The sequence below is a fragment of the Capricornis sumatraensis genome, chromosome 2, assembly GCF_032405125.1.
Source record: "Capricornis sumatraensis isolate serow.1 chromosome 2, serow.2, whole genome shotgun sequence".
In the NCBI taxonomy this organism is placed as follows: Eukaryota; Metazoa; Chordata; class Mammalia; order Artiodactyla; family Bovidae; genus Capricornis; species Capricornis sumatraensis.
The window spans coordinates 212,798,005-212,822,591 of NC_091070.1; the positions used below are offsets into that span (position 1 = coordinate 212,798,005).

Sequence of the window (24,587 nt, forward strand, 5' to 3'; positions counted from 1 at the left end):
GATTTTGTTATTGCTACTGTAACCCAAGTTCCACCAGACTCATCAGCCTGTGTGTACAAATGGGGTCACAGTACCAGTTAAAATTTAAAAAGTTCCTGGCTCACGTCCCCCACTTGTTTAATGTGAGACCTCAGCAACCTTTTAAAGTGTCCCTTCATTAAATATGTGTGGCAACTCCTGGGAATAGTTCACACGAGCTCACAAATAATCCTAATCATAATAGTGGGTAACTTAGTAGTCTGCCAACAGCCAGCAGTGTCCTGAGCAGTCCGCATCCATTGACTCACCGAAACCCTCGGAAGTCTCAGTCGCCCGCTATGTGACAGATACAATTCTCGAAGGTGCTGGGGGCACAGATTAGAGAAAGTTTTGCCTGCGGTCGTCTTTCCTCGTGGGACTGGCCTGGATTCTCTGCCATCCTGTCTTCCTCTCGATAACCACCATTCGGTAAACCTCCTGCCCTCAGTCGCCACATGCTGATGTCAGAACAAACGCAGTCACAAGTTGTGGAGCGCTAGCCGGAGGCGTGTCTTAGGTTCAGCGGGGACCCCCGTTGCTCCGCCCACCGCCGTCCTCCCTGCCGCGTCATCATCTCCACCCTTTATTATTCATCCCTTCAGTTACACTTTCATCAGCGCCCTCGATCTTCCTGCTCCCTGATCCTCAGCTGCATAAACCTTGCACAGCTGCCCCTTCTGTTAAGCTCCCTGTCAAGTGGCTGAGCACAGCTAGACGTCACACAGATGTGGCGCTTGGAGCCACCCCAGCCAGGCCTTCACAACAATCAGAGCAGCATCTAGCTTGTCCCACCTGAGTCTTCTACGTGGCAGCGATTCGAAAATTTTACCCCAAATGTCACCATTTTCAACCTTCTTGTAAGATGACTGCATTTCATCATCCCTGGGCTCAGTGGCTACAGGGTAGAAACTCCCTCAGCTTCCTCCCTGGTCCCCTTGTCATGACAACCTGGCTGTGGTCTCCTCTCCCCCAGGTCTTCTCTACAAATCCGTGTGCTAGAGCCACACTTCTAGGTCCTCGTTCCCAAAGAAGCCCTGTTCAGCTGTTGGCCTAAGACCATATCTGGAAGGGTTGTCAGATACAAAACAAGGCTCCAGGGAATAGGGCCTTCCAAGCTGCCACCTGAGCCTGCCAAGCAGCCAAAGGGGGCCAGTTACTGGGGAAGGGCAAGCAGGGAGACACAGCCGCCCATGCACCGTCTACCACCTTATGAGGATCCACGGTGCAAGTGCCAAGCGAATGTGTCTACTTGGGGTGGGAGGTACCTGGTGAGACCTGGACCTTCCTTCCTTTTCAGATTCAGTTCAGTTCAGTCGCTCAGTCGTGTCCGACTCTTTGCAACCCCATGAATCACAGCATGCCAGGCCTCCCTGTCCATCACCAACTCCCAGAGTTCACTCAGACTCACTTCCATCGAGTCGGTGATGCCATCCAGCCATCTCATCCTCTGTCGTCCCCTTTTCCTTCTGCCCCCAAACCCTCCCAGCATCAGAGTCTTTTCCAATGAGTCAACTCTTCACATGAGGTAGCCAAAGTACTGGAGTTTCAGCTTCAGCATCAGTCCTTCAAATCTGGACACCTCTCTACTATGTCCCAGCCCTCTGCACAGGTAGCCCATTTGGTGGAACCCAGGGAGATCCCATGGTCTCCTTCTCCATATCCCTGGGTTCCTGGAATGGGTCTACTCTGCTACCGGATCCCAAGAACTTGATGATATCCCCTCACGTTCAATATCTATATAAGGGAGATCGCCATCACTTATCACCTATACGGCCTTAAACAAGTTACTTAACTTCTCTGAGAATCACTTCCTTGTCTGTCAGAGAGGGACAGTGGTACTCTATGAAGAGGTTGTTGTAAGGACTGGTCAATCGGCACAGCCCCTGGCAGTGGGCTCAATAGTAGTTGGCACACACTTTGATCTTTGCTCTTCCGTCCCATTGCCTTTCTCCTCCTGTGTGATAGATATTTCATTTGGTCTGCCTTTGTCTGGAAGATAGAACCTTTGTTCATTGAACTAGCCTGGTAGAATGGGACATATATTTAAAATATATGAATATTTGTGATTTGTGGCATGCATGTGTCCTGTATACTTCTCCAGTCCTTGGCAAAGAATTTAGGTACTCTACACTCTGAGAATCTGTAGAACACCCTAGGTTGAGTTGGTAGCCCACAGAGGACTTGCACGTTCAGACAGGTGTGGATTCCTAGGAAAAGAATAGTTGGCCGCATCTATCTAGAAGCCATCTTCTGTCCAAAGGCAGAATCCTCTTTTTTAGAGAGATCCAGGGCTCCACTAATGCTAAGGATCTTGGTCTCCATGGAGCTGTGGTTTCAATGATTCTGCTTTGGGAGGTGTGAGCATCCACCTCAAGAGAGGTTGCCAGACTCAGCTGGGCTTAGGGCAGTGAAAACCACTCTCTGACCCAAGTCAACCCCTCTTTGATCCAGGGTGAACAGACCAGGAGTCTTTCCTTATTTCCTGCCAACTTCCTAAGGGAAAAGCAAAAACAATTTGGTCCAATCTTAGTGAGGGATGATTTAGTTCCTATGAAGAAACTATTAAGAAGAAAAAGGAGTAATTTATTATAAAAAGGTGAAAAACAAAAACACTTAAACCAACTTGAGACAGAAAGACTTTATTATAAAAAGAAAACTAACAGCCAAACTGATTTAAGCTAAAGAGCATTCTGTATTTTAACAATATAGATGATAAAAACTCACTCTCACTTAGCATCAAAAACGGAATACATTTTTAAAATATAAGAGCCTCAAGGGCAGGAAGCGTGATGTCCCAAGGGGATTACACTCAAGGTGGGAGAATCGGAGGTTGAATTCGAGGATGGTCCTCCTCCATCTGCAGAACCACTCGGCCTGCTCTCTGCTCCTTTCTGAGTATTTGCTACTTCACTTTTCTTTGTAGGTTAGTTTTCTTTGCTTTTCCATTCTCCTAGGAGAGCAGGGCTGCCTCCCTCTTGGCTTTGAATCACTTCCCAGTTTGTATCCCAAAGGAACCATCAGATTGACAAGTTTAAGTCAGAGGTCCCCTGAGTGGTGTCATAGGATTAAGCTTTTGCATAAAGGGCAAGGGACCATCAGGCATTTTGATTCATTTTCTCACTGAGTATTTTTTGAGCACCACCTATGTGCTAGACACTGCTACAGAGGCTGAGAACAGAGCAAGGAACAAAACAAAGTCCAGGCCCCGTGGAGTTCGTATCCTGAGCTCGCAAACATTTCTACTACAATGAAATGTTGGAGGTCCACCTATATAAGGCGAAGATGGGTGGGGGGGCTGGGATTGTAGGTGTCTCTGTTCAGTTGCTCCCGGAAGGTGGCTGTGCTGTCTTAGTCATCTCTGGGCAGCCCTTCTAAGAGATGATTCTGAATGCAGTCGTGTCAGCTGTGGGTCTCTATTATCCCACGCTCTGGCGCACTTCTCATCTGAAGGCAGCCTCCTGGGTAGTTTTACCATCTACTTGAAGTATGCAGAGGGAATGAGAATCCTGTCTTTTGAACAGTTTTGAAAAACGAGTCCCAGGGAGGTTTTGTGTCTTTTTCCAGAGCAGAAAAACCAGTAAGGTGGTTGGGAGGGACCTTTATTCTCATTTTCCAGCAGGTGTGGTGGTTTCCTCTTGGGCCGGGACAGGCTAGGACATCCATGCACGTGTCTAGAAACCATTCATTCACTCAACAAATGTTTATTAAACTCCTGCTTCATGACACGCCCTGCGCTGTATGCGGAGGACACAGCGGTGAGCAAAAGGGTCACAGTCCCAACTTGAGGGGAACATGAAGGTGAGGAAACAGACAATAAATGAGGAGGCGAACAAGAAGCGAGAAGCATAAGAAGTGAGGGAAGAACAAACTACCATAAGAAAGAGAAACGGGGAGAATGGTGAAGGCCTCACCAAGCAGACGGAAAGAGGCTTAAAGGTTGAGAAGAAGCCCACTGCGTAAGAGCGGGAGTGGAGAGAGTTCCAGACAGAGGGAAGAAGAGCTCAAAGCAAGGGTCAGAGAATCTGAAACAACTCAGGAAATGCCAGGATGAGTCAGCTTTTCCAAAATGTACTAAAAAGTACCTATTTTCTCTTTCAAGCCCTTAAAAGCAACGCTGTAAGCCTAGGTTTTCCTACCAGATTTCCGCATCTGCTCCCCCCAACTCAGCTCTGCCCTGGTCTTTCTAAATTCAAGATCTCTTCATTTACGCTTACTTTCAACTTAACACATGTTTTTCTTCAGATTTTTCTAAGTGTAAACATTTTTCAAATAATGAATACAGTATTCCTTATAACTATTATAACACTGGATAGCAAGACAAATAGAATATTTAAAGGAGAAGACAGAAATTACTGACTTTGAAATCAGAGCTCAGTGATAATCTATCATATCATCATTAACTAATATTGATGTCTTTAATACGTTGAATATTTCTATACCTTTTCCAAGTCAGAAAGGAGAGGCCTCATGTGTACAATATGTTATCCTTCTAACTTTTTGATCCAGCAATGTCATATTTCTGGAAAATAAAATAATGTATGCTCTCTTTTAGAATCTTATTTGGAATAATCATTAAAATTAGGGTAATTATGTTTTCCAGAGATTCTGTCTGGATTATGTGCCCTTAATGCCATTTTACGACTAATAGAGGACACATTGAGGTATAGTTTTATGGTGGAAAGGATAATGAATTAAAACAATAAAAGTAAGATGCTCTACAAAAATAAATATATAAGAAAAGTAGCATGTTTATTAGAAAAATTCAACTAATACAGAAGCATTTAAGATATGCTCTAAAAACTTAACATCTCCCAATACTACCATTCCCTAAAGTACCAGTATAAATGGCTTGTTATCTCATTCCAGATATTATATATATATATATATATATATATATATATAAATTCTATACCAGAGGTCAGCAAACTTTTCTATAAAGGACCAGAGAGTAAATATTTTAGGTTTACCAGGCCAGGTGGCCTCTGCTCCTATCCGTTCTGCTGTTATAATGCTAAAACAGTCATAGACACTATGTAAACAAATGGGCGTGGCTGTGTTCCAATAAAACTTTAACAAAAACAGGCAGTAGCGAGTCAGTGGACTGCAGCTTACAGATCCCTGTCTATATGAATGGGGGTCACACTGTATATAATCTGTAATATGGATTGGCTTTTCTTTTTTGAGCTTTGTTTTGGGTTTTGCCCAACAATAGATCTTGGGCGCCTTTCCATATCAGTATTCAAAGACTTTTGCTATTCTTTCTACTTGATCTTAGCCAAAAGGCCAAGAAGTGATTGCTATTCTTTCCAAAGGTTGCTTACATTTCAGTGGATGGCTCTAATCCAACTTTGTTAAACCAGTTCCTTACTGTTTGGGTTGTCATTTTCAGTATTTTGCTGTTACTGCATTTGGAAACAGGCCTTATCTATTAGGACAAAAAGAATCTGGTTCTTTTAATTTTCTCATTTTGGAGGGCTTGGGGCTTATTTGTTATTATCATCATGATGTTTTAGTCATTTAGTTTTATCATTCACAGCTGAGCTCTGGTTTGGCAGCCTGAAGACCTGAGTTTGGTATTAACTCTACCTCTTAATAGTTGAATGGCTTGGAAAACTCATTTAGCCTCTCTGATCACCACATTCCTCATCTGTAACCGGAACAGAAGCATACCTGACCCTCGCTATTGCAGAGGGTATTGTGAGGTACAAGCAAGATAACAGATTGGAAAGTGCTTTGAAAATTACAAAGTGATATTCCTGTGTAAGAGGCTATCATCATTATCATTAGCCTTGTCGTTATTATTAATGTGACAGTGCTTGGAATGATGAGTTCTTCTTGCTCTGACATGTGAGCAGTGAGAGAAGAGAGTCTGTAGTTGGCTCATTGATGTTGATTTTCTAAGTCTGGAGGTGTTCAGCCAATCAACTCATCCATTTATTAAGCTCCTATTATGTGCCAAATAGAGTCAGCCCTAGTGCCAAGTTCTGTGCTAGTTGCCAGGGTTATGAGATGAATAGATGGTGGATCCCTGTCCTTTAGGAGTTCAGAACCCACTGGAAAGAAATGCACTTACCCGACCTACCAAGATAATCAAGAAGAGAAAAATGAAATTCTGCCAGAAGGAAGGCAACATTCAGGACATTTGCTCAGGAGAGCATGGCGTTGAAAAGTGTAGGAATTTGCCACACACAGAAAGGAGGAAAGGACTCTCTGACATAGAGTAATGTTCTGAGCAGTCATATCCAGCTGGGGATGCCGGTGTGACAGTTACCCAGAAGTACAGTTGTTTATATGAGGTAGAAGTCGATTTTTCTTATGTGAAAGAAATCTGAAGATTTTCACCCAAAGCTGTTGAAGTGTCTCCATCTAGGCTCCTTGTGTCTTTCTGCTGCATCGTGGCTACGTGGCTCCCATCCTCAAGGTTATCTCAGGATCCAAGGTGGCGACTGGAGGTCCATCCACCACATCTGAGTTCCAAACTGTGCAAAGGAGGAAGGGAAGAAAGAAGGGTCAATGAATATTCTCTTAGCTGAGTCGCCTTCCCTTCAGCATTCTTTCCAGAAGTCCCACATGTATCCACTTTGTTGTTCAGTTTCTAAGTCGTGTCCAACTAACTCTTTGCGACCCCATGGGCTGCAGCACACCAGGCTTCCCTGTCCTTCACTATCTCCCAGAGCTGCTCAAACTCATGTGTCTTGAGTCAGTGATGCCATCCAACCATCTCATCCTCTGTCACCCCCTTCTCCTGCCCTCAGTCTTTCCCAGCATCAGGGTCTTTCCCAAAAAGTCAGCTGTTCACATCAGGTAGCCAAAGTATTGGAGCTTCAGCTTAACATCAGTCCTTCCAATGAATATTCATGGTTGATTTCCTTTAGGATTGACTGATTTGATCTCCTTTCTGTCCAAGGGACTCTCAAGAGTTTTCTCCACTTAGATATTTATTGAGTGCCTATCATATGCCAGGCACTGGACAACAGCAGTGAACAAAACTGGAAAACTGCCTTCCTGGAACCTACATTCTAGTGGAGGGAGATAGAAAGAAATTAGGTAACTATATGGTGTATGAGATAGTATTGAGAATAAAGCAGAGAAGTGCAGAGATTAAAGCAGGGAAGGGTGATGGGGAGTGCTGGGGAGAGGAATATCACATTTTAAAGAGCTGGCCAGGGGACTTCCTTGGCAGTGGTTAAGACTCTGTGCTTCCACTACAAGGCATGTGGGTTCAAACCTTTATGTCATGTGGCACAGCCAAAAATTGTTTAAACTTTTTTAAATTAAAAAGAAACAATAAGAGTTGGTCAGAGAAGTGTCACTGAGAAGGCAATATTGAGCTAAGTCGTGCAAGAAGTGACAAAGGAGCCAGGAGGATGGGAGAATGTACCTAGAGACCAGTGTGATTGGAGCAAAATTAACAAGGGGATGATAGGAATCAGGGTCACAGAGGGACGATTGGGGCAGGATGTGCAGGACCTTGGAGACTTGCAAGGATTGGGGCTTTTACTCTGAGTGATTCGGGAGGCAGTGATCTGACCTGACTGTGTTTACTACTCTTTGACCAGATCTAGCTGCCTGGGAGCCTGGAATGTATAGATCTTAGCTGGTGCCTTGATATTCTGGATAAACCCTGGGTTCCGTTACTTAAAAGGATCAGGTGGGAAGAATGAATTTTGGGTGCCACAGCTTTTTCTGCCTCATATGAGCTATGTGAACTTAGTTCCAAGTTACTTAAGTTTTCTGAACTTCAAATAATATTTGACCCACTCTGAATTTATAAAAGAAAAGATGAAGTATAAGCCCTGATGATGTTTCCCTGTATCTCTGCAATTCACAAATGGGTCACCCAGTAGTCAGTTGCATCCTGGCCAGAGACGCTAAGCTTTGGGGAAGGACAGATTTGATGTGGGGGCCAAGGAGATGCAACACAGGGCACATGAGGAAGCCACTGAGGGGCCCTCTGTTAGGCAAGGGGCCATTTTCTGGATCCCACTTGAGTTTAAACTTAGCAGTGTGTCTGGAACTGCTCCACCCTAAGCCCTCGGCAGAGACAATGAGCAGGGCCATCCCATCATCAGGGCGCAAATGCAAGCTTCTAGAAACCAGGAGGCACCATGCAGAGGGTGAAGGCTCAAAGCTGAGCAAAGGGATGACCTTCACCATCGTGACCTGGTCACGACGGAGATATGAACCACGGCGTGTCAGTTCCCATCAGTCAGAGCAGCGTCTGCCTCCCCTGAGAGCAGTGAGTCAGGGGTGAGAGAGGGCCTCGAAATTGCAGCAGGAACTCCCTCCTTGGAGGGTTAGGGCAAGAAAGTGGAGAGAAGGGAGATTTCACTCTTCAAAAGGACTTCTAGCCCTACTTTCTTTTTTTTAATTTTTAATTTACTTTTTATTTTATACTGGAATATAGTTGATTTATGGGCTTCCCAGGTGGTGCTAATGGTAAAGAACCCACCTGTCAATGCAGGAGACATATGAGACGTGGGTTTGATCTCTGGGCCAGGAAGATCTCCTGGAGGTGAGTGCAGCAACCCACTCCAGTATTCTTGCCTGGAGAATCCCACGGACAGAGGAGACTGGTGGGCTACAATCCATAGGGATGCAAAGAATCGTACAGGACTGAAGCGACTGAGCATGCACACACTGTTGATTTCACAGTATGTCTTGGTTTCAGATGAACAGCAAGCTGATAGATATGCGTACACATACACCCATTCTTTGCAGCTTCTTTTCCCTACAGGTGATTACAGAATATTGAGTGGAGTTCCCCGTGCTCTACAGTGTGCCTAGTCGCTCAGTCATTTCCGACTCTGCGACCCCATGGACTGCAGCCCGCCAGGCTCCTATGTCCATGCAGATTCTCCAGACAAGAACTGGAGTGGGTTGCCATCCCCTTGTTTTAGTTGTAGCGGTGGTATCTGTTAATCCCCAACTCCTAATGTATCCCTCCCCCATAACTCCTCCCCTTTGGTAACCATAAATTTGTTTTCAAAGTCTGTGGGTCTGTTTTGTAAACAAGTGTATTTGCATCCCTTTTTAGATTTGACATCTAAGTGATATGTGTGGTATTTATCTTTGTCTGAATTACTTTACTTAGTATGATCGTCTCTAGGTCTATACGTGTTGCTGCAGATGGCATTATTTCACTCTCCAGTCCCAGTTTTTAACCAAATTTAGAGAGGTTTCCAGACCTGAACAGACCTGTCAGTCCCCAATCCCCATATCCTCCATGGCTAATCAGTGCCAGGGTCTCCCCACAGGTGCTGTGCCCTGGAATTAGGCCACTGATGAGCCAGCTCTCTGTGTAAATGTGTTTATTTTTCTTTTTTCCAGAAAACCCACGGGAGTCGTGTTTCGATCCTGGTTCCATCAAGAATGGCACACGAGTGGGGTCCGACCTGAAGCTGGGCTCCTCCATCACCTACTACTGCCATGGGGGCTACGAGGTGGAGGGCTCCTCAACCCTGAGCTGCATCCTGGGGCCTGATGGGAAGCCAGTGTGGAACCATCCCCGGCCAGTGTGCACAGGTGGAGGAATGTGGGGCTGGGGCAGAGGCAGCGAGGATGCACAGGGAGGCGGAAGGGGCTAGGGGAAGGGGCAGGTGGGACATGGTCCTCATAGGAGGGCTCCCTGGGCTCACTGTGAACGAGAGAGGCTGGAGATTCCCCAGATGTCCCGGTCCCTGTCAATGTCGCATCTCTCTCAGATCACACAGTGTCCTTGTGCTGTGCTGTGCTTAGTCGCTCAGTCGTGTCCAAGTCTTTGCAAACCCATGGACTGTAGCCTGCCAGGCTCCTCTATCCATAGGATTTCCCAGGCAAGAATAATGGAGTGGATTGCCATTTCCTTCTCCAGGGATCTTCCCAAACCAGAGATCAAACCCAGGTCTTCTGCATTGCAGGCAGATTCTTTACTGAGACACCAGGGAAGGGGAGTTTAAAAATGACCCGGAGATTGTTCCCCGTCCTAGGGAAAACCCCTGCGAGTTCATATGGTTAGAACTAAGGCCAGTGGGGTGGGCTAATTCCATGGGCATCTGGGTTAGCCATGGGACTCTGATGAGAGGGAGCAGATGGAGTGCCAGAACGATGGGGGCATGGCAGCCACTTAAATTGAAAAAGTAAGGAGGCCCCTTGCCCAGGTGAGAAGGGCTTGCTCTGCAGTCCACCCCTTGTGGGAGTGGGCACCATGGCTGTGTCACATTAGCTGTCTGTCCCCAGGTGTCTATTTCGGGGAAGCCTCCACTCCTTAGCCATGGAGACACTGACTGCCCAGGCCCAGACAGTGGGCAGCAAACCATGTCCGGATCCCACTGGTAGCAGCAGAGGTTCCTAAAGAGCTCCCTAAGGCTGTGCCTCCAGGGACCATTGCCAGCATCACTGGTTAGAGGGCAAGGACTGGCAGGCACACAGGAGGGCCCTTGATAGCATCAGGGTGGGTTTCAGGCCATGTGCCAGGCCAGAGATGGATGTGCCTGGGCAGGACCGGGCAATGTTCCCAGAGCTCCCTCCCCCACATTAGTGGCTGTGGGCCACAGAGCATCCCCACCAGGCCAGAAGCTCAGGCTGGGAGTGAGCAGAACAGAGGGGAACAGCTGGTGAGAGGCCCCGCAGGTCACCTGGTATCTTCCTGATTTCTCTTTCAGCCCCCTGTGGGGGACAGTATGTGGGTTCAGATGGAGTGGTCTTGTCCCCCAACTACCCTCAGAACTACACCAGTGGACAGATCTGCCTGTATTTTGTCACCGTGCCCAAGGACTATGGTATGGATTTGTTTTGTGTGTTTGTTTATGTTTTCCAACTGCTTCCAATTCTCAAGCACTTCCCAATTGCACCCCAATCCCAGTCTCAACCGCCTGGCTCCTATTGGGAAATGAACGGAGCAGTCTGAAGGCTAGTGAGACCCACTGGAACCAAGGGATGGGGTGATTAGAGAGGAAGCAGCCAAGACAGAGAGAAGGAGGTACGCCTGGGCCTCCCTAGCACAGCCTGGGTATGAATAGAGGTGCTGCAGACCCAGGCTGCCTGGAAACCCAGGAGAGAGTGGCAGTGGGGCAAGAAGAAAAGGAGTGGGATGGAGCTGGGCTTGAAAATACAGGGGAGGAAGCTGGGTGCCACGTTATCCTGCTAGTCCATCTGCAAGCCAGAAGCTGGTCTGGCAGCAATTGGTAGGATGAGCAAGAAAAAAAAATGGAGCGGGTCAGTGCCCTAGAAAGATAGAAGAGCCCCCAGATCCCAAGAGACCCAGGCAGAAAGAAGCCAGGCTTGTCACCTGGTTGGCAGTGGGCTAGTTAGGAGTCCAACAGCCCCGGAGGATTCAGAAAGTTCTTGAGGGGCACAAGCCGGTTGTACCTGGGCAATCAGTGACCAGCTGGACTGCTTTCTCCCTGAATCTGCTTGTCGGAAGAGATACAACTGTTTCTAAACAGGGTTGGCATTGGTAAGGTAAAGGGCATCTGTATGTCCTGACCATCCTGCAGAGAACTGGCTGCTTACTCCCAAGAGACAGGATGGAGTAAGCACGGGGCAAGGCTGATCATTCACTAAACACTAATTTAACACCTCCTAGAGGCCTCACGCTCTGCTGGGAACCAGAGGTGCAGAGCTGAGAGAGACGTGTTTTCCACCCTCTGTAAACTCCCAGCCTCAGCTACTCACAGCTCCCACCATCTGGCACCAGCAGCTCCACGCCAGGACCTGCGCATTTGTGTGTACACACCCGCTCCCCAACACACTAGTGTGGCAGGAGCTTGTGACCTGCAAAATCAGAGCTAGGAAAGTACTGGAAGGTTCTCCAATCCCACCTGCCACCCAGTGCCTAGTCCTTGACAGGTGGGCATGCAGAGTATACTTGAATTTCTCCAGAAATAAAGAGCTCGTGCCCTTGTAGGCACCCAGCCCCAGGCTGAGCAGTCTCCCTGAGCTGAAACCTGTACCTGAAGAGCTGGTTCTAGGCGGGGTCATGACCTGTCCTGAGCATCTTCTCTTTGTTAGTGATGCTAAGCCCAGGGATGAAGTGTAGATTTTTCTCTTGGGCCTGAAATATTTGTCCCAAGCCCGAGTCCTTCTTTGATCCCCTATCTAAAGTGGCTTGCCTTGGTCTGTCATTTTTTTCCCCATTTCCTCTAAAATTCAACGCTATCTGAAATTACCTTGTTTATCTATTTGCTTAAGAGTTGTTATTTTCATTTTTGACTGCCTCTTCCCACTAGAATGCACAGTGTGTGAACCTTGCCCATCCTGTTCACCTCCATAGCAGAGAGCATGGAAATGCTTCTGCCATCGCCCCTTGCTCAGTGTCCATTTTCAGGATGCTGAAACAGGCTTTCCCTCTTGCTCCTCTGCCCGTGAGTTGGGAGCTCAGAGTCTCTAACACCACTCACTGCTACACTCATCATTGCAAATGGCTTTTTCCCCCCAGGAAGTCAGTCCCATGGCCCAAGTCCCTCCCTGCCCCAACATGAGACACACCAAACACACGTGCACACACACCCAACTTCCTACATGCTCAAGGCTTGAACCAAAATAGAGAAGGACTCACCCTGGTACTTGCTCTCAGATGCACCTGGCCAACTGGGAGATAAGTGCCAGCAGAATGTACCAGGGTCTGAAATGGAGCTGTGCCCCCCATGACCCCACAGTGTCAGCAACCCCAGCCCCTCTAGCAGTGACTGGCAGAGATTCGATAATTGAGAAAAGAGCCTGTAGTAGCCATAAAATGGCAGGGTCCTTAGGTCTTAACCTGAAAAGAGGCTCCTCAAGGCCACGGTCCACCAGCTTTTCAGCCCCCTCCCATGAGCTAGCTGAGTGGCCTTTTAGAACTCGTTTAACCTCTGAGCTTCAGTTTCTTTGCTTAAAATTGGGTATCTGGAAGAGTCAGGATTCAAGAAGATCGTATGCATTACAAGCATGGTACCTGGCACACATTAGGAGCTTCAGAAAAGTCACTTTGCTTCTTTGCTTGGATCTGCCAGAGGGACATGAGGTAGAGAGGTTTGCCTAACCTATGACAGTTGCTCTTTCCTCAGAGAGGGCTGCTATGCTTTCCTCTTAACTGTGGGGGATCTTGTAGTCAGGGGATGCCCTCAGAGGCTAGATCTTTGAAGGAGAAATTAAGGGAAATACGGGGTCCTGAGATCAACCTGGAATACGGGGATGTTACGGAGAGCTCTTCCGTGTCCTAGAGTAGCTGCTGCTGCAACCTGAGAAAGCAATAGGGTTTAGCCTGGCTGCTGGGTGCAGTCCACCATATCATCTTGACCCCTATGGGAGAGTTCTGGTTGCACCTTTCCCAGCTCCCTGTGTCCCTGTGCCTGGTGTCTAATCAGCCAGTGGAAAGGCTCAGCAAGCAGTTAGCCCCCATGAACCAACAAGCTCCACTGAGGCGGCCCTGCCCCTGGTCCGCAGCCCCCAGCCCACCAGGGCTTCCCCCACCCCTGAGCACGGCCGCCCCGTCTTCCCCCCTGAGATTTCCACACCATGTCTCTCTCTGCTCCACAGTGGTGTTTGGACAGTTTGCCTTCTTCCACACGGCCCTCAACGACGTGGTGGAGGTGCATGACGGCCACAACCAGCACTCTAGGCTCCTCAGCTCCCTCTCGGGCTCCCACACAGGTAACCCAGGGCTGGGCAGTCAGTGAGGGTGGGGCGGGGACATGGAGGGGAATGGGGCGTGGCCACAGGGGGAACCACCCCTTTGTGTCTGTCGGCTGCTAATATCCCCACGTAGAAAGGAGCTTCAGTTACTCAGCCATTAAAAAGAATGCATTTGAATCAGTTCTAATGAGGTGGATGAAACTGGAGCCTATTATACAGAGCGAAGTAAGTCAGAAAGAAAAACACCAATACAGTATATTAATGCATACATATGGAGTTTAGAAAGATGGTAACATGACCCTGTATGCGAGACGGCAAAACAGATACAGATGTAAAGAACAGACTTTTGGACTCTGTGGGAGAAGGCGAAAGTGGGATGGTTTGAGAGAATAGCATTGAAACATGTATATTACCATATGTGAAATAGATCACCAGTCCAGGTTCAATGCATGAGACAGGGCGCTCAGGGCTGGTGCACTGGGATGACCCTGAGGGGTGGGATGGGGAGGGAGGTGGGAGGGGGGTTTAGGATGGGGAACACGTGTCCACCCATGGCTGATTCATGTCAATGTATGGCAAAAACCACCACAATATTGTAATTAGCCTTCAATTAAAATTTAAAAAAAGAAAGGCGCTTCAGACGGTACCTTCACCCCAGGATGTGTCTACACCCCCACCCCCCGACCACCGCCAAGTGGTGTAGCGTTCCCCTGTGGGTTGGCATTGAGACCCAACATGTTTTTCTAATTATAGACACGTTGCATTTTCATGGTGGAAAACTTATAGAGGCAAAATAATTGCATAAAGGATTAAAATAAAAACCACCCAGAAAGAACCACTGAGAAGATGGAGTGTATCTCCTTCCAGTCTTTATATCTACTTCATCTTTTACATTTTTTACTGAACATAAAAATGTACATACTTTTATTAAAATGTTCACTGTGAGCATTCCTCTTTATTTTCCTCTATAATAGGATTTTTAAATGCTGTATAATAGTCTATCATAGTTATTTAAAAGTTATGTAATGAATTCTCTATTATTGAACATTTAGATTGTTTATTTTTCACTCATGAATAGTAATTTAATATAGTATACATATATTTTTGTATACATCTGTTACCCTAGAATATCTAGACTTGGAATTGCTAAGTTTAAGGAAATATGTGATCTTTAAGGCTTTTTATGAAGATTGTTAAATATCACTCTTGAAAGTTCTTGCCACTTTGTTCACCAACGTATAAGGCATGTTTTATTCTCACAAAAACTAGGTAATTAAGAAAATGAAAATATCATTTTGAAAAGTAAAATTGGTATCTCATTTTTTAATTTGCCCTTTTAAAATCACTAGTTAGGTTAACCTTTTATAAGGTAACTATTGGCCCATATGGTTTTTATTTGTGAATATACTTGTAAGTTATTGTTGATTTTTCTATTCGCATTTTTTTCAGTATTTATTTAGTAAATTTCCATATTATTATAAGCTATATATATTACATGCCATATAAACCTCTTGTCGGAGAAGGCAATGGCACCCCACTCCAGTACTCTTGCCTGGAAAATCCCATGGACCGAGGAGCCTGGTGGGCTGCAGTCCATGGGGTTGTGAAGAGTTTGACACGACTGAGCGACTTCCCTTTCACTTTTCACTTTCATGCATTGGAGAAGGAAATGGCAACCCACCCCAGTGTTCTTGCCTGGAGAATCCCAGGGACAGGGGAGCCTGGTGGGCTGCCATCTATGGGGTCGCACAGAGTCGAACACGACTGAAGCGACTTAGCAGCAGCAGCAGCTATAGTATATGATACGAAAAACCTTCCCTTACAGTTTGTCATTTGCCATTTAATTTTCTTCAGGGTATGTTTTAATGTCAGAAAATCTAAATTTACCATGTAAATCTATCAATGATCAAAGATCAATCCATCTTTTATAAGTTTCTCCTTCACCTTTCTGATGACTAAATAAATATTCCTCTATGTTTTCTTTTACTTCTTTTTTAGTTTCATTGTTTCTTTTAATACCTCTGGAATTTATTATTATTATTTGAAATGAGGAATATTTAACCAACATTCTTACAAATTTAATCAGTTTCCCTAATGGAATTTTCAAAGTGCCAGATTTACATATATTTTTATAAAGTTAAAGGTATGTTTCTAAACTTTTTATGTATTTCCACTATGTCTGTTTATTCTTCTATCAGTATCAAAAATCTTTAATTAGTAGAAGATTATAATAATGCTTAACACTATAATTTTAAACATGTGGTACTGTAAGTTCCTATTATCATTCTTGGTTTTGAATTTTTATTGGCTATTCTTACTTAATTTTGCCTCCAAATAACTTTTAGAAATATTGCATCAGAATTTTCATCAGAATTCTAATAAACTTATAGATTAATTGGAGGAGAACTTCATCTTCATAATAGTAACTCTATTTCCCATCAAGAATATGGTATGTCTCTCTATTTATTATCTTCTGAAAGAAAAAAAAAAAACTCTGGAAAGGTGCTATCATTTTCATTTTGGCAGTATACATTTTTTGTTAACGTTCTACCTAGAAATTTCATGGAAATATTTTTTTTTTGCTACTATAAACGAGCCTTCCCCTTGCCCCCTCCTGTTATATTTTCTAACTGGTCTTTGCTGGTATATTAAAAGACTGGTATTTGGAGTATATTCATCTTGTAAAGTTATTGACCCTTCCATAATTATGCTAACACTGCCAAACAATTCTCCTGGGTCCTCTAGGCAAGAAGCAATACCATCTGCAAATGAATTTGTCTCATTATTTTATCTCTTCTAAGTGATTTTTCTTTTCTTTTCTCCCATGATTATTGGTCTGATTAGGTATATTACCTTAACATCAACATTGATATTTTATGTTAGTAAAAATAAATCCATTTTATAATTATTTTAAATGTAACACCATAGCTTACATAACATCCTATGATAATGTTTAGTCTCCTTTGTATTAGTGGTTATACACAAGAACAAAATAACCTGAAGAAAAACAGGAGAGATATTATAAAACAAAAGCAGAGGATAATTAACTGGAAAATAATAACAAACTCCACAGAGTGAATGCTAGATTCATTGTTGCCCTATTTTTTCAACTGGACCAGAGGTTTTATAGTGTTTAGTTTGTTTTGTTTTATTTGCTTCATTTGATTTTTTATTGCTTCTATTAATACGTGTCAATTCTTCTGTAGACTTCTTTTCTAATTAATTGACCCCTGTTTCATAAAGTCTCTCCTTTTCTCTCTTCAGATTATTTTGTTCTTCTTGTTCTAACTCTCTGGATTGAGAGTTTTGTTTCTTATTTTCTCCATGTAATAAAGAAGCATGTTTACAGCATATCACTTTAGTTCAGTTTAGTCGTGTCCGACTCTTTGCAACCCCTTGAACTGCAGCATGCCAGGCCTCCCTGTCCATCACCAACTCCCAGAGCCTACTCAAACTCATGTCCATTGAGTCGGTCATGCCATCAAACCATCTCATCCTCTGTCATCCCCTTCTCCTCCCATCTTCAATCTTTCCCAGCATCAGGGTCTTTTCAAATGAGTCAGTTTGTTGCATCAGGTGGCCAAAATATTGGAGTTTCAGCTTCAGCATCAGTCCTTCCAGTGAATATTCCGGCCTGATATCTGTTAGGATGGACTGGTTGGATCTCCTTGCAGTCCAAGGGACTCTCAAGAGTCTACTCCAACACCACAGTTCAAAAGCATCAACTCTTTGGTGCTCAGCTTTCTTTATAGTCCAACTCTCACATCCATACATGACTACTAGAAAAACTATAGCTTTGACTATACGGACCTTGGTTGGCAAAGTAATGTCTCTGCTTTTTAATATGCTGTCTAGGTTACAGCATATATATTCACATTTAGACATAGTTTTGGCTCCACGCCATAAATTCTGATATGTACTGTTTTCATCATCATTACTCTCTAATAATCTGTGATCATGATTTATTCTTTCTGCACAAGAGTTTTTTAAGGATATCTCTTCTTTCCCCCCATGAACTTGAACATTATTGTTTTTACATTTAAACATTTGTGTTAATTTCTATTTTTATTGCCAGCCTGTACCACTTCTACTCTAGAGGTTGAAAGTGAAGTTGCTTAGTCGTGTCTGACTCTTTGCAACCCCATGGACTGTAGCCTACCAGGCTTCTCTGTCCGTGGGATTTTCCAGGCAAGAATACTTGAATGGGCTGCCATTTCCTTCTCCAGGGGATCTTCCCAACCCAGGGATCGAACCCAGATCTCCCACATTGCAGGCAGACACTTTACCCTCTGAGCCACCAGGGAAGCCCTACTCTAGAGATTAAATGAGGTCATCTCAGTAGCCAAAGGCATTCTTTTTAATTCCCTAAGTATCTGAGAAGAATGTGTGTTCTTTGTCATGTGGAAAGTCTGCAGAGAGGGAAAGGGTGAATGTAGGCTCTACGGTCACCGTCTTGTTGTTGTTCAGTCACTCAGTCCTGTCCAACTCTTTGAGACCCCATCAACTGAAGCACACCAGTCTTCCCTGTCCTTCACTATCACCCAGAGTTTGTTCAAATTCATGTCTGTTTAGTTGGTGATGCCATCCAACCATCTCATCCTCTGTCATCCCCTTCTCCTCCTGCCCTCAATCTTTCCCAGCATCAGGGTCTTTTCCAGTGAGTCGGCTCTTTGCATCAGGTGGCCAAAGTATTGGAGCTTCATCTTCAGCATCAGTCCTTCCAGTGAATGTTCAGGACTGATTTCCTTTAGGGTGGGCTGGTTTGGTCACACTTCCTGGTCTCTGCTCCCTGCTTTCCCACTTGCTTGGTCGGTGCCTGCAGTCATAGTGCTTGGCCACTCTGAGCATCAGTTTCCTCAAGTGTAAAGTGAAGACAGCAAACATTCTACTCTTAGAGTTACTGTTCGGATTAAATAAGCTTTGTAGTAGCCATTAGGTCAGTCTTACTCAGTTTTATTGTTCAAACCCAATATATTAGTGGTTTTCAATGAAATGAAACAACCCCACACATACACACTCAACCAAGAAGGTAAATCAGGATTTTGGAGGGTAGGGATTTGGAAGGTAAATTGGGATTGCTTTCAAAATCTCATGATAGATAAAAGTATAACCATAGATAGAGAAGTATAGTATGCTGCTGCTGCTAAACTGCTTCAGCTGTATCCAACTCTGTGTGACCCCATAGACAACAGCCCACCAGGCTCCACAGTCCCTGGGATTCTCCAGGCAAGAACACTGGAGTGGGTTGCCATTTCCTTCTCCAATGCATGCAAGTGAAAAGTGAAAGTGAAGTCGCTCAGTCGTGTCTGACTCTTTGCAACCCCATGGACTGCAGCCTACCAGGCTCCTCCGTCCATGGGATTTTCCAGGCAAGAGTACTAGAGTGAGCTGTCATTGCCTCTTCCAGAAGTATAGTATAGGTACAGGTAGAAAGATAAGTATACATATGAAGCCTATAGATAAATATGGATATAGAAAGAGAGATGGATAGAGATGTAAATAACCAGTGGAAATAGAAATAGAGTTACACATAGATGATTGATGGATGGATGGATGGATAGATAGATAGATAGATACATGATTAATAGAAAGAAGTATAGCACCTGTATACATTAATATCCTCAGATTGTCTCTTATGTAGAGAAAAACTGATGAAGAGCCATTGGTGATGATGGGAGTGAACTGTGTCCCTGTCCCTGAGGTTGTCAGGGGGGGAAAAGAAAAGCTTGAGGATCGCTACTCAACAGTCTTCCTTTTGTTTTTTGTTTCTCTACTTGATATGTCAATGAGAAGGGCTTCCCTGGTGGCTCAGAGGTTAAAGCGTCTGCCTCCAATGCGGGAGACCTGGGTTCGATCCCTGGGTCGGGAAGATCCCCTGGAGAAGGAAATGGCAACCCACTCCAGTATTCTTGCCTGGAGAATCCCCTGGACGGAGGAGCCTGGTAGGCTACAGTCCACGGGGTCACAAAGAGTTGGACACGACTGAGCGACTTCACCTGCTATGTCAGTGAGAACAATTGTGCTATCTTCTTGTCTTCCGTGTTTGTATATGTTCGCCTCATTTATCTTTCCTCGTTTTCTCTGCGAGTCTTTTTCTTTTAAAAGGAAGTTTCCTTGTTTTATCAGTGAAGCATGCGATAACCTTGTTTGGTTCATTCTGGGGTTTTGTTTGGTTTGTTTTGTTTTTTGCTTCTTCACCCTTCCATTCATACCTGACCCACAGCTAATTCCCAGATTTTGTGGATATATTCGTGCCTTATCAATGTTGTTAGTAATTATGTTCCAATCATGGACTTCTTTCCCAGGAACAAGTTTCTGCACTTGCATTTAGTGCTGTTACCTTCCTAACAATAATTAATTGGGTTGAACTACATTTTGCTAGTTGTCTTTATCCCTGATGCCTTTTGGTTTCCCTACTTTTGTTCATTTTTTAAAAGTCAGGCTCCTGACTGCAGTACTTTCTGTCACCTTGCATGTATGAGAATGCCTTTCCTTTGATGTATCATATAAATGACAACTTGATTATAAATCAAATTATGGGTCACCAACTTATTTCAAAACCACAGTGGTTACTTTATTCCCATAGTTAATGTTATGGATGAGTTGATGCCCAGTCTAATTCTTTGTCCTTGTAGGCAATCCATGTTTTTCTCTTTTAAAAACCTTTCATATCTTTCTTTATTTTTAAAATTGAAAAGGCTACTAGGATGTGTTGTGGTGGAAATCGCTTTTCATTACTTAGATCCAGCACTTTCTGAACAGTTTCACTTAAAACCTCAAATCTTTCTTAAGCTTAGAATGTTGTCTTCCTTCTTAAACTGTTTGTTCTCCTTCAATTTCTCATCTTCTCTCTCTAGAATTCTTAATATATGCATATCGGATTTTTTTTCCATATCTCTTCCATGTAACTTGCCATTCCTCTCATTAGTTTAATCTCTCCATCCTTTTTCTGTGGATTCTGGAAGAATTTCCCAACTTTAATCTCCACTTTTCTGTTTGATTTCTGCAGAATCTAGTTCTTTGTCCTGGTGCTTTCATCTCTTTGCGGGCTTTATTGATCTCAGATCTGACCTTTGACACATTTCCTCCTCTACTTTCAGAGATACAATGCTAGAATTTCATCTTGTGACAAGCGCGATTGAAAATCTTCTGAGATTTTTCACCTGTTCTTTGTTGTAGTTCACATAAAGATACTTGCTTTGACTTCTGTGAGTTCTCTTCCCTTACACCTTTGGAATCTTTTCTTATGTCCAGGGATTTTACTGTGGGTTTATCCCTGGAGATGGAGATTGCTATGTCTAGGACTGAAAGTTGAAACAGGATCTGGGAGAGATTATGAGGTCCTACTCCACATATACCAGGTGGCTTAGACAGTAAAGAATCCACCTGCCATGCAGGAGACCCGAGTTCAATCCCTGGGTCAGGAAGATCCTCGGAGAAGGAAGTGGCTACCCACTCCAGTATTCTTGCCTGGAGAATTTCATAGACAGAGGAAACTTGTGGGCTACAGTCCAGAGGGTCACAAAGAGTTGAACATGACTGAACGACAATACTTTCACTCCACATATATCCAGCTGGGAGTATGGAAAAGTTGAGTTTGTTCTGCTCACATTTATTGAAAGGAGGACTTAGAGATGGTGGTGAAAATCAAGAAAAGCTTTTCTTCAAGTGTTTCCTTTTGCTTTGGCAGCCAGAAGTTAGCTGGGGAAGTAACTCCTAGGCTCAGCCATCTGGGACCTCTGTAAATCTAAATGTGTTGTGAAAAAGGGTCTCTAATCCCCACAACCAAGGATATCACATGGGCTTTCTGGAAACACTGCTGGCCCCAGATGTGCCTTCCAAAGCCTCCTTGGCTGGTTCCAACGTCAGACCTCGCTGCAGTAGAGATATAGCCTGGCTTTCTGTTTACAGCCCTGCTTCCCTTCTGAGGGTGGGTCAGCAGACATTTCCAGGGGTCCCTAAGGTTGTGGAGGGGCAGCATGCAGAGTGGCCTTGCCATTGCCCATCACCCCACTTTCTCCAAGAGCTTCGACAGGAAGTGGATGGTGAGCAGGACTCCCCCTCACAGATGCAGGTCCATCTGGACCATATCAAGCAGAAGACACACCTTTTTCTTCTGATAGAGAGGCTGTTGGGCTTCCTTAGCTTCCTGTGCCTGTGCAGACTTTCCCCAGTTTCTGTGTTATCGGTTGGGTGACAATACACCCTGCTTTGCCTGGTATAGTCCCAGCTTTCATTTGGTTGTCTCAGAATAATAATTATTAATAACATGCCCTTTGACTCTCAGAAGTGCCCTAGTGTGAGCAATAAATTATATGATCTCTCTGGTTATCAGTCATTTCACAGGGCATCTGGGAAAAGCCTGGGATGCTCTCTGATGATCACATCACCCTCCTTCCCAGAACTTGGCGCCTTTTTGCTTGTTTGTTTTTATCAGATTGACATCAGTTTTCTAAGTAAACCACCAGTCACTTTGGTAATGGCCATTCTCCCCATCCCTGTGGGTCAACATGTCTTTAGAAGCTTTCTCCTTTCTAAACAGGTCATTTGATCTTTCTGAACTTTTCTGTCTTGATCTATAGACTGTGGGTACTGAGTGCTAACCTTGCACTGATATAGGTCAACATAAGACCATAGATGTGAAAGCTTTCTGTAAACTTTAAAGTACAGTATAAATGTGAGGTTTTATTTCAGGAAGACCTGGGAGGTGGAAGGGGTTGCTATGTGGGATGTGGGTAGCACTTCTGTCCTGGCCTGGATATTACCTACCAGGCCCGACTGACTGCTGGACTCACCATCTTCCTCTTCTCCTCACCCCTTATCTTGGCAGGAGAATCGCTGCCCTTGGCCACCTCCAATCAAGTCCTTGTTAAGTTCAGTGCCAAAGGCCAAGTACCAGCCAGAGGCTTCCACTTTGTTTACCAAGGTATGCAGGATGTGACGTGGGAGGTGTGAAGGCAATCTCCATCTTCGGGGATCAAGGAGAACAGGGACCTTTGACCCCCCCAGTCTGAGCCTCATTCTTACTGTGTTTGTGGGGCAATTCCCTGAAATACTGTTGAATTTTATACATCCAATATGGACAATTCTTGAACCCAACTCCATGTTGGATAAAGGGAGAAATCAGAGAAGGGAAGCTAATTTGTGCCCTCCCCCACTCCCCATTGTATGGCACAGTCCTCATGGCATTGAGAAGATCACCCCAGGCCTCTTACCTAGACCTTCTCCCATGGAGTACGGCTTTGCCTGCAAGGCCTATAAAGGTCCAGGAAAAACATGGGCTTCAGAGTGAGCTGGACATGGATTTGAACCCCAGCCCTGGCACTGTCTAACTGGGCATCAGCTACTCCCCCTCTCAGAGCCCCAGTTTGCTCATCTATAAAATCAGGGTTACCATGTCACATCACAAAGTAGCTGGCACAAAGTGGGTAATCAGTGTTCCCCTCCTTATGGCCCTGAAAGGCCAAGTCTCAGAGCAACCTAGCCTTCCCCTGCAGGCCTCAGCCTCTCTTTGCTGAGGATAGTGTCCACTCTCCTGGGGCTCAGGTTCCAAGTGAGGTCCTGTATATTCCACTGCCCAGAACGACCTGCATTGCCCTGTGTAGGGGTAATCCTGCCCCACAGACACCCTTCCTGGGCCTGGGGCGGTCCGAGGTCCTATCGCCCCCTTTAGGTGGGGAAGGGAAATTCAGGTCTGTGAGAGCAGGGCCCTGGGCAGGGTCTTAGGGGACATCGGACCCTACCGGGCAAGGGGCTTCATTGGGAAGGCAAAGAGCACAACTGGGCCTAAAGGCTGGGCCTGAGGCTCTTACTGCTTTCCATAGTTTCCAGAAGCTGTGCTACCTGGTGTGTCCAACTGTATTTCAGGAAGATGGGCCTCATCCTAGAAAGCCCCCTACGCCCGCCCTAAGGGAAAGCACCCAGAGCCTCTTAGAGTCCCACCCCGTTCCAGCCCCACGCTGTGTCCATCCCTGGACCCATTTCTAGAGGGTTGAGGCCTGCCCCTCAGCACCCCTGTTCCCTGCAGCGGTGCCCCGAACCAGCGCCACACAGTGCAGCTCAGTACCAGAACCCCGCTACGGCCGGAGGCTGGGCAGTGACTTCTCTGTGGGGGCCATCGTCCGCTTCGAATGCAACTCCGGCTATGCCCTGCAGGGCTCCCCAGAAATTGAGTGCCTCCCCGTTCCTGGGGCCTTGGCCCAGTGGAATGTCTCAGCACCAACGTGTGTGGGTGAGTCCTGGACAACCAGGGCTTGGGGGAGAGGGTGGCCAGCAAATACCCAGCGAGACACACGAGCTCTGCCTGCCAGGGTAACTTGAGAGAGCGGGTGGCCCCTTCCAGGTCAACCCGTGTCCCGTGAGTGGGTATGAAGGGGCAGTGGGAGCCGCTGATCGGGGTTGGGGGGATGGGGGTGGCGGGCCAGAGTCCAGGTCCCTGAGGAAGGGTTGTAGGTGGACCACCCAGGGGAGGGGGCGGGGCTGTGCACGTGGGCGGAGCCAGCAGGGGCGGAGTCACAGCGAGGCCGGAAGCCCTGGGCGGGGTCTGCTCCCTGCGGACCCACCCAGATGTAAGCTGCCTCTCTCCCAGTGCCTTGTGGCGGAAACCTCACGGAGCGCAGGGGCACCATCCTTTCCCCCGGCTTCCCCGAGCCCTACCTCAACAGCCTCAACTGTGTGTGGAAGATCATGGTCCCAGAAGGCGCTGGCATCCAGGTAGGAGCCAGGGGGAGACTTCGCAGCCTGTCTCCAGCCCCTCAGGGCAGTGACGCAGTGGAGGCCCACAGTCAGAAAAACACAACAGCTCCCAGCTCAGGAAAGATGAGGTGTGGGGGCTTGCTGGGCCGTCGGGGAAGCCGCCGAGAGGAGGAGGTGGGCCTGGAGGTGGAGTGTGAAGCCTGGGAGGAGTCACAGGAGGTGTTTTTCAGGTGACTTGAAGGGTACTGTTCTTAGGATTTTGGGGGGAGTTGGGAGAGGAG

General features: G+C 45.8%; 1 protein-coding gene across 2 annotated transcripts in view; it reads left to right on the forward strand.

Annotated features, from left to right (window-relative positions):
• CSMD2 (CUB and Sushi multiple domains 2) overlaps positions 1–24,587 on the forward strand; it is a 678,038-nt gene that overhangs the window by 540,451 nt on the left and 113,000 nt on the right. For both annotated transcript variants that reach the window (XM_068966215.1, XM_068966217.1), the window contains exons 30-35: positions 9,349–9,543; positions 10,662–10,778; positions 13,516–13,629; positions 22,442–22,537; positions 23,639–23,842; positions 24,200–24,324. In XM_068966215.1, the coding sequence (XP_068822316.1) occupies positions 9,349–9,543; positions 10,662–10,778; positions 13,516–13,629; positions 22,442–22,537; positions 23,639–23,842; positions 24,200–24,324 (851 nt within the window). The remainder of the gene's footprint in view (positions 1–9,348; positions 9,544–10,661; positions 10,779–13,515; positions 13,630–22,441; positions 22,538–23,638; positions 23,843–24,199; positions 24,325–24,587) is intronic.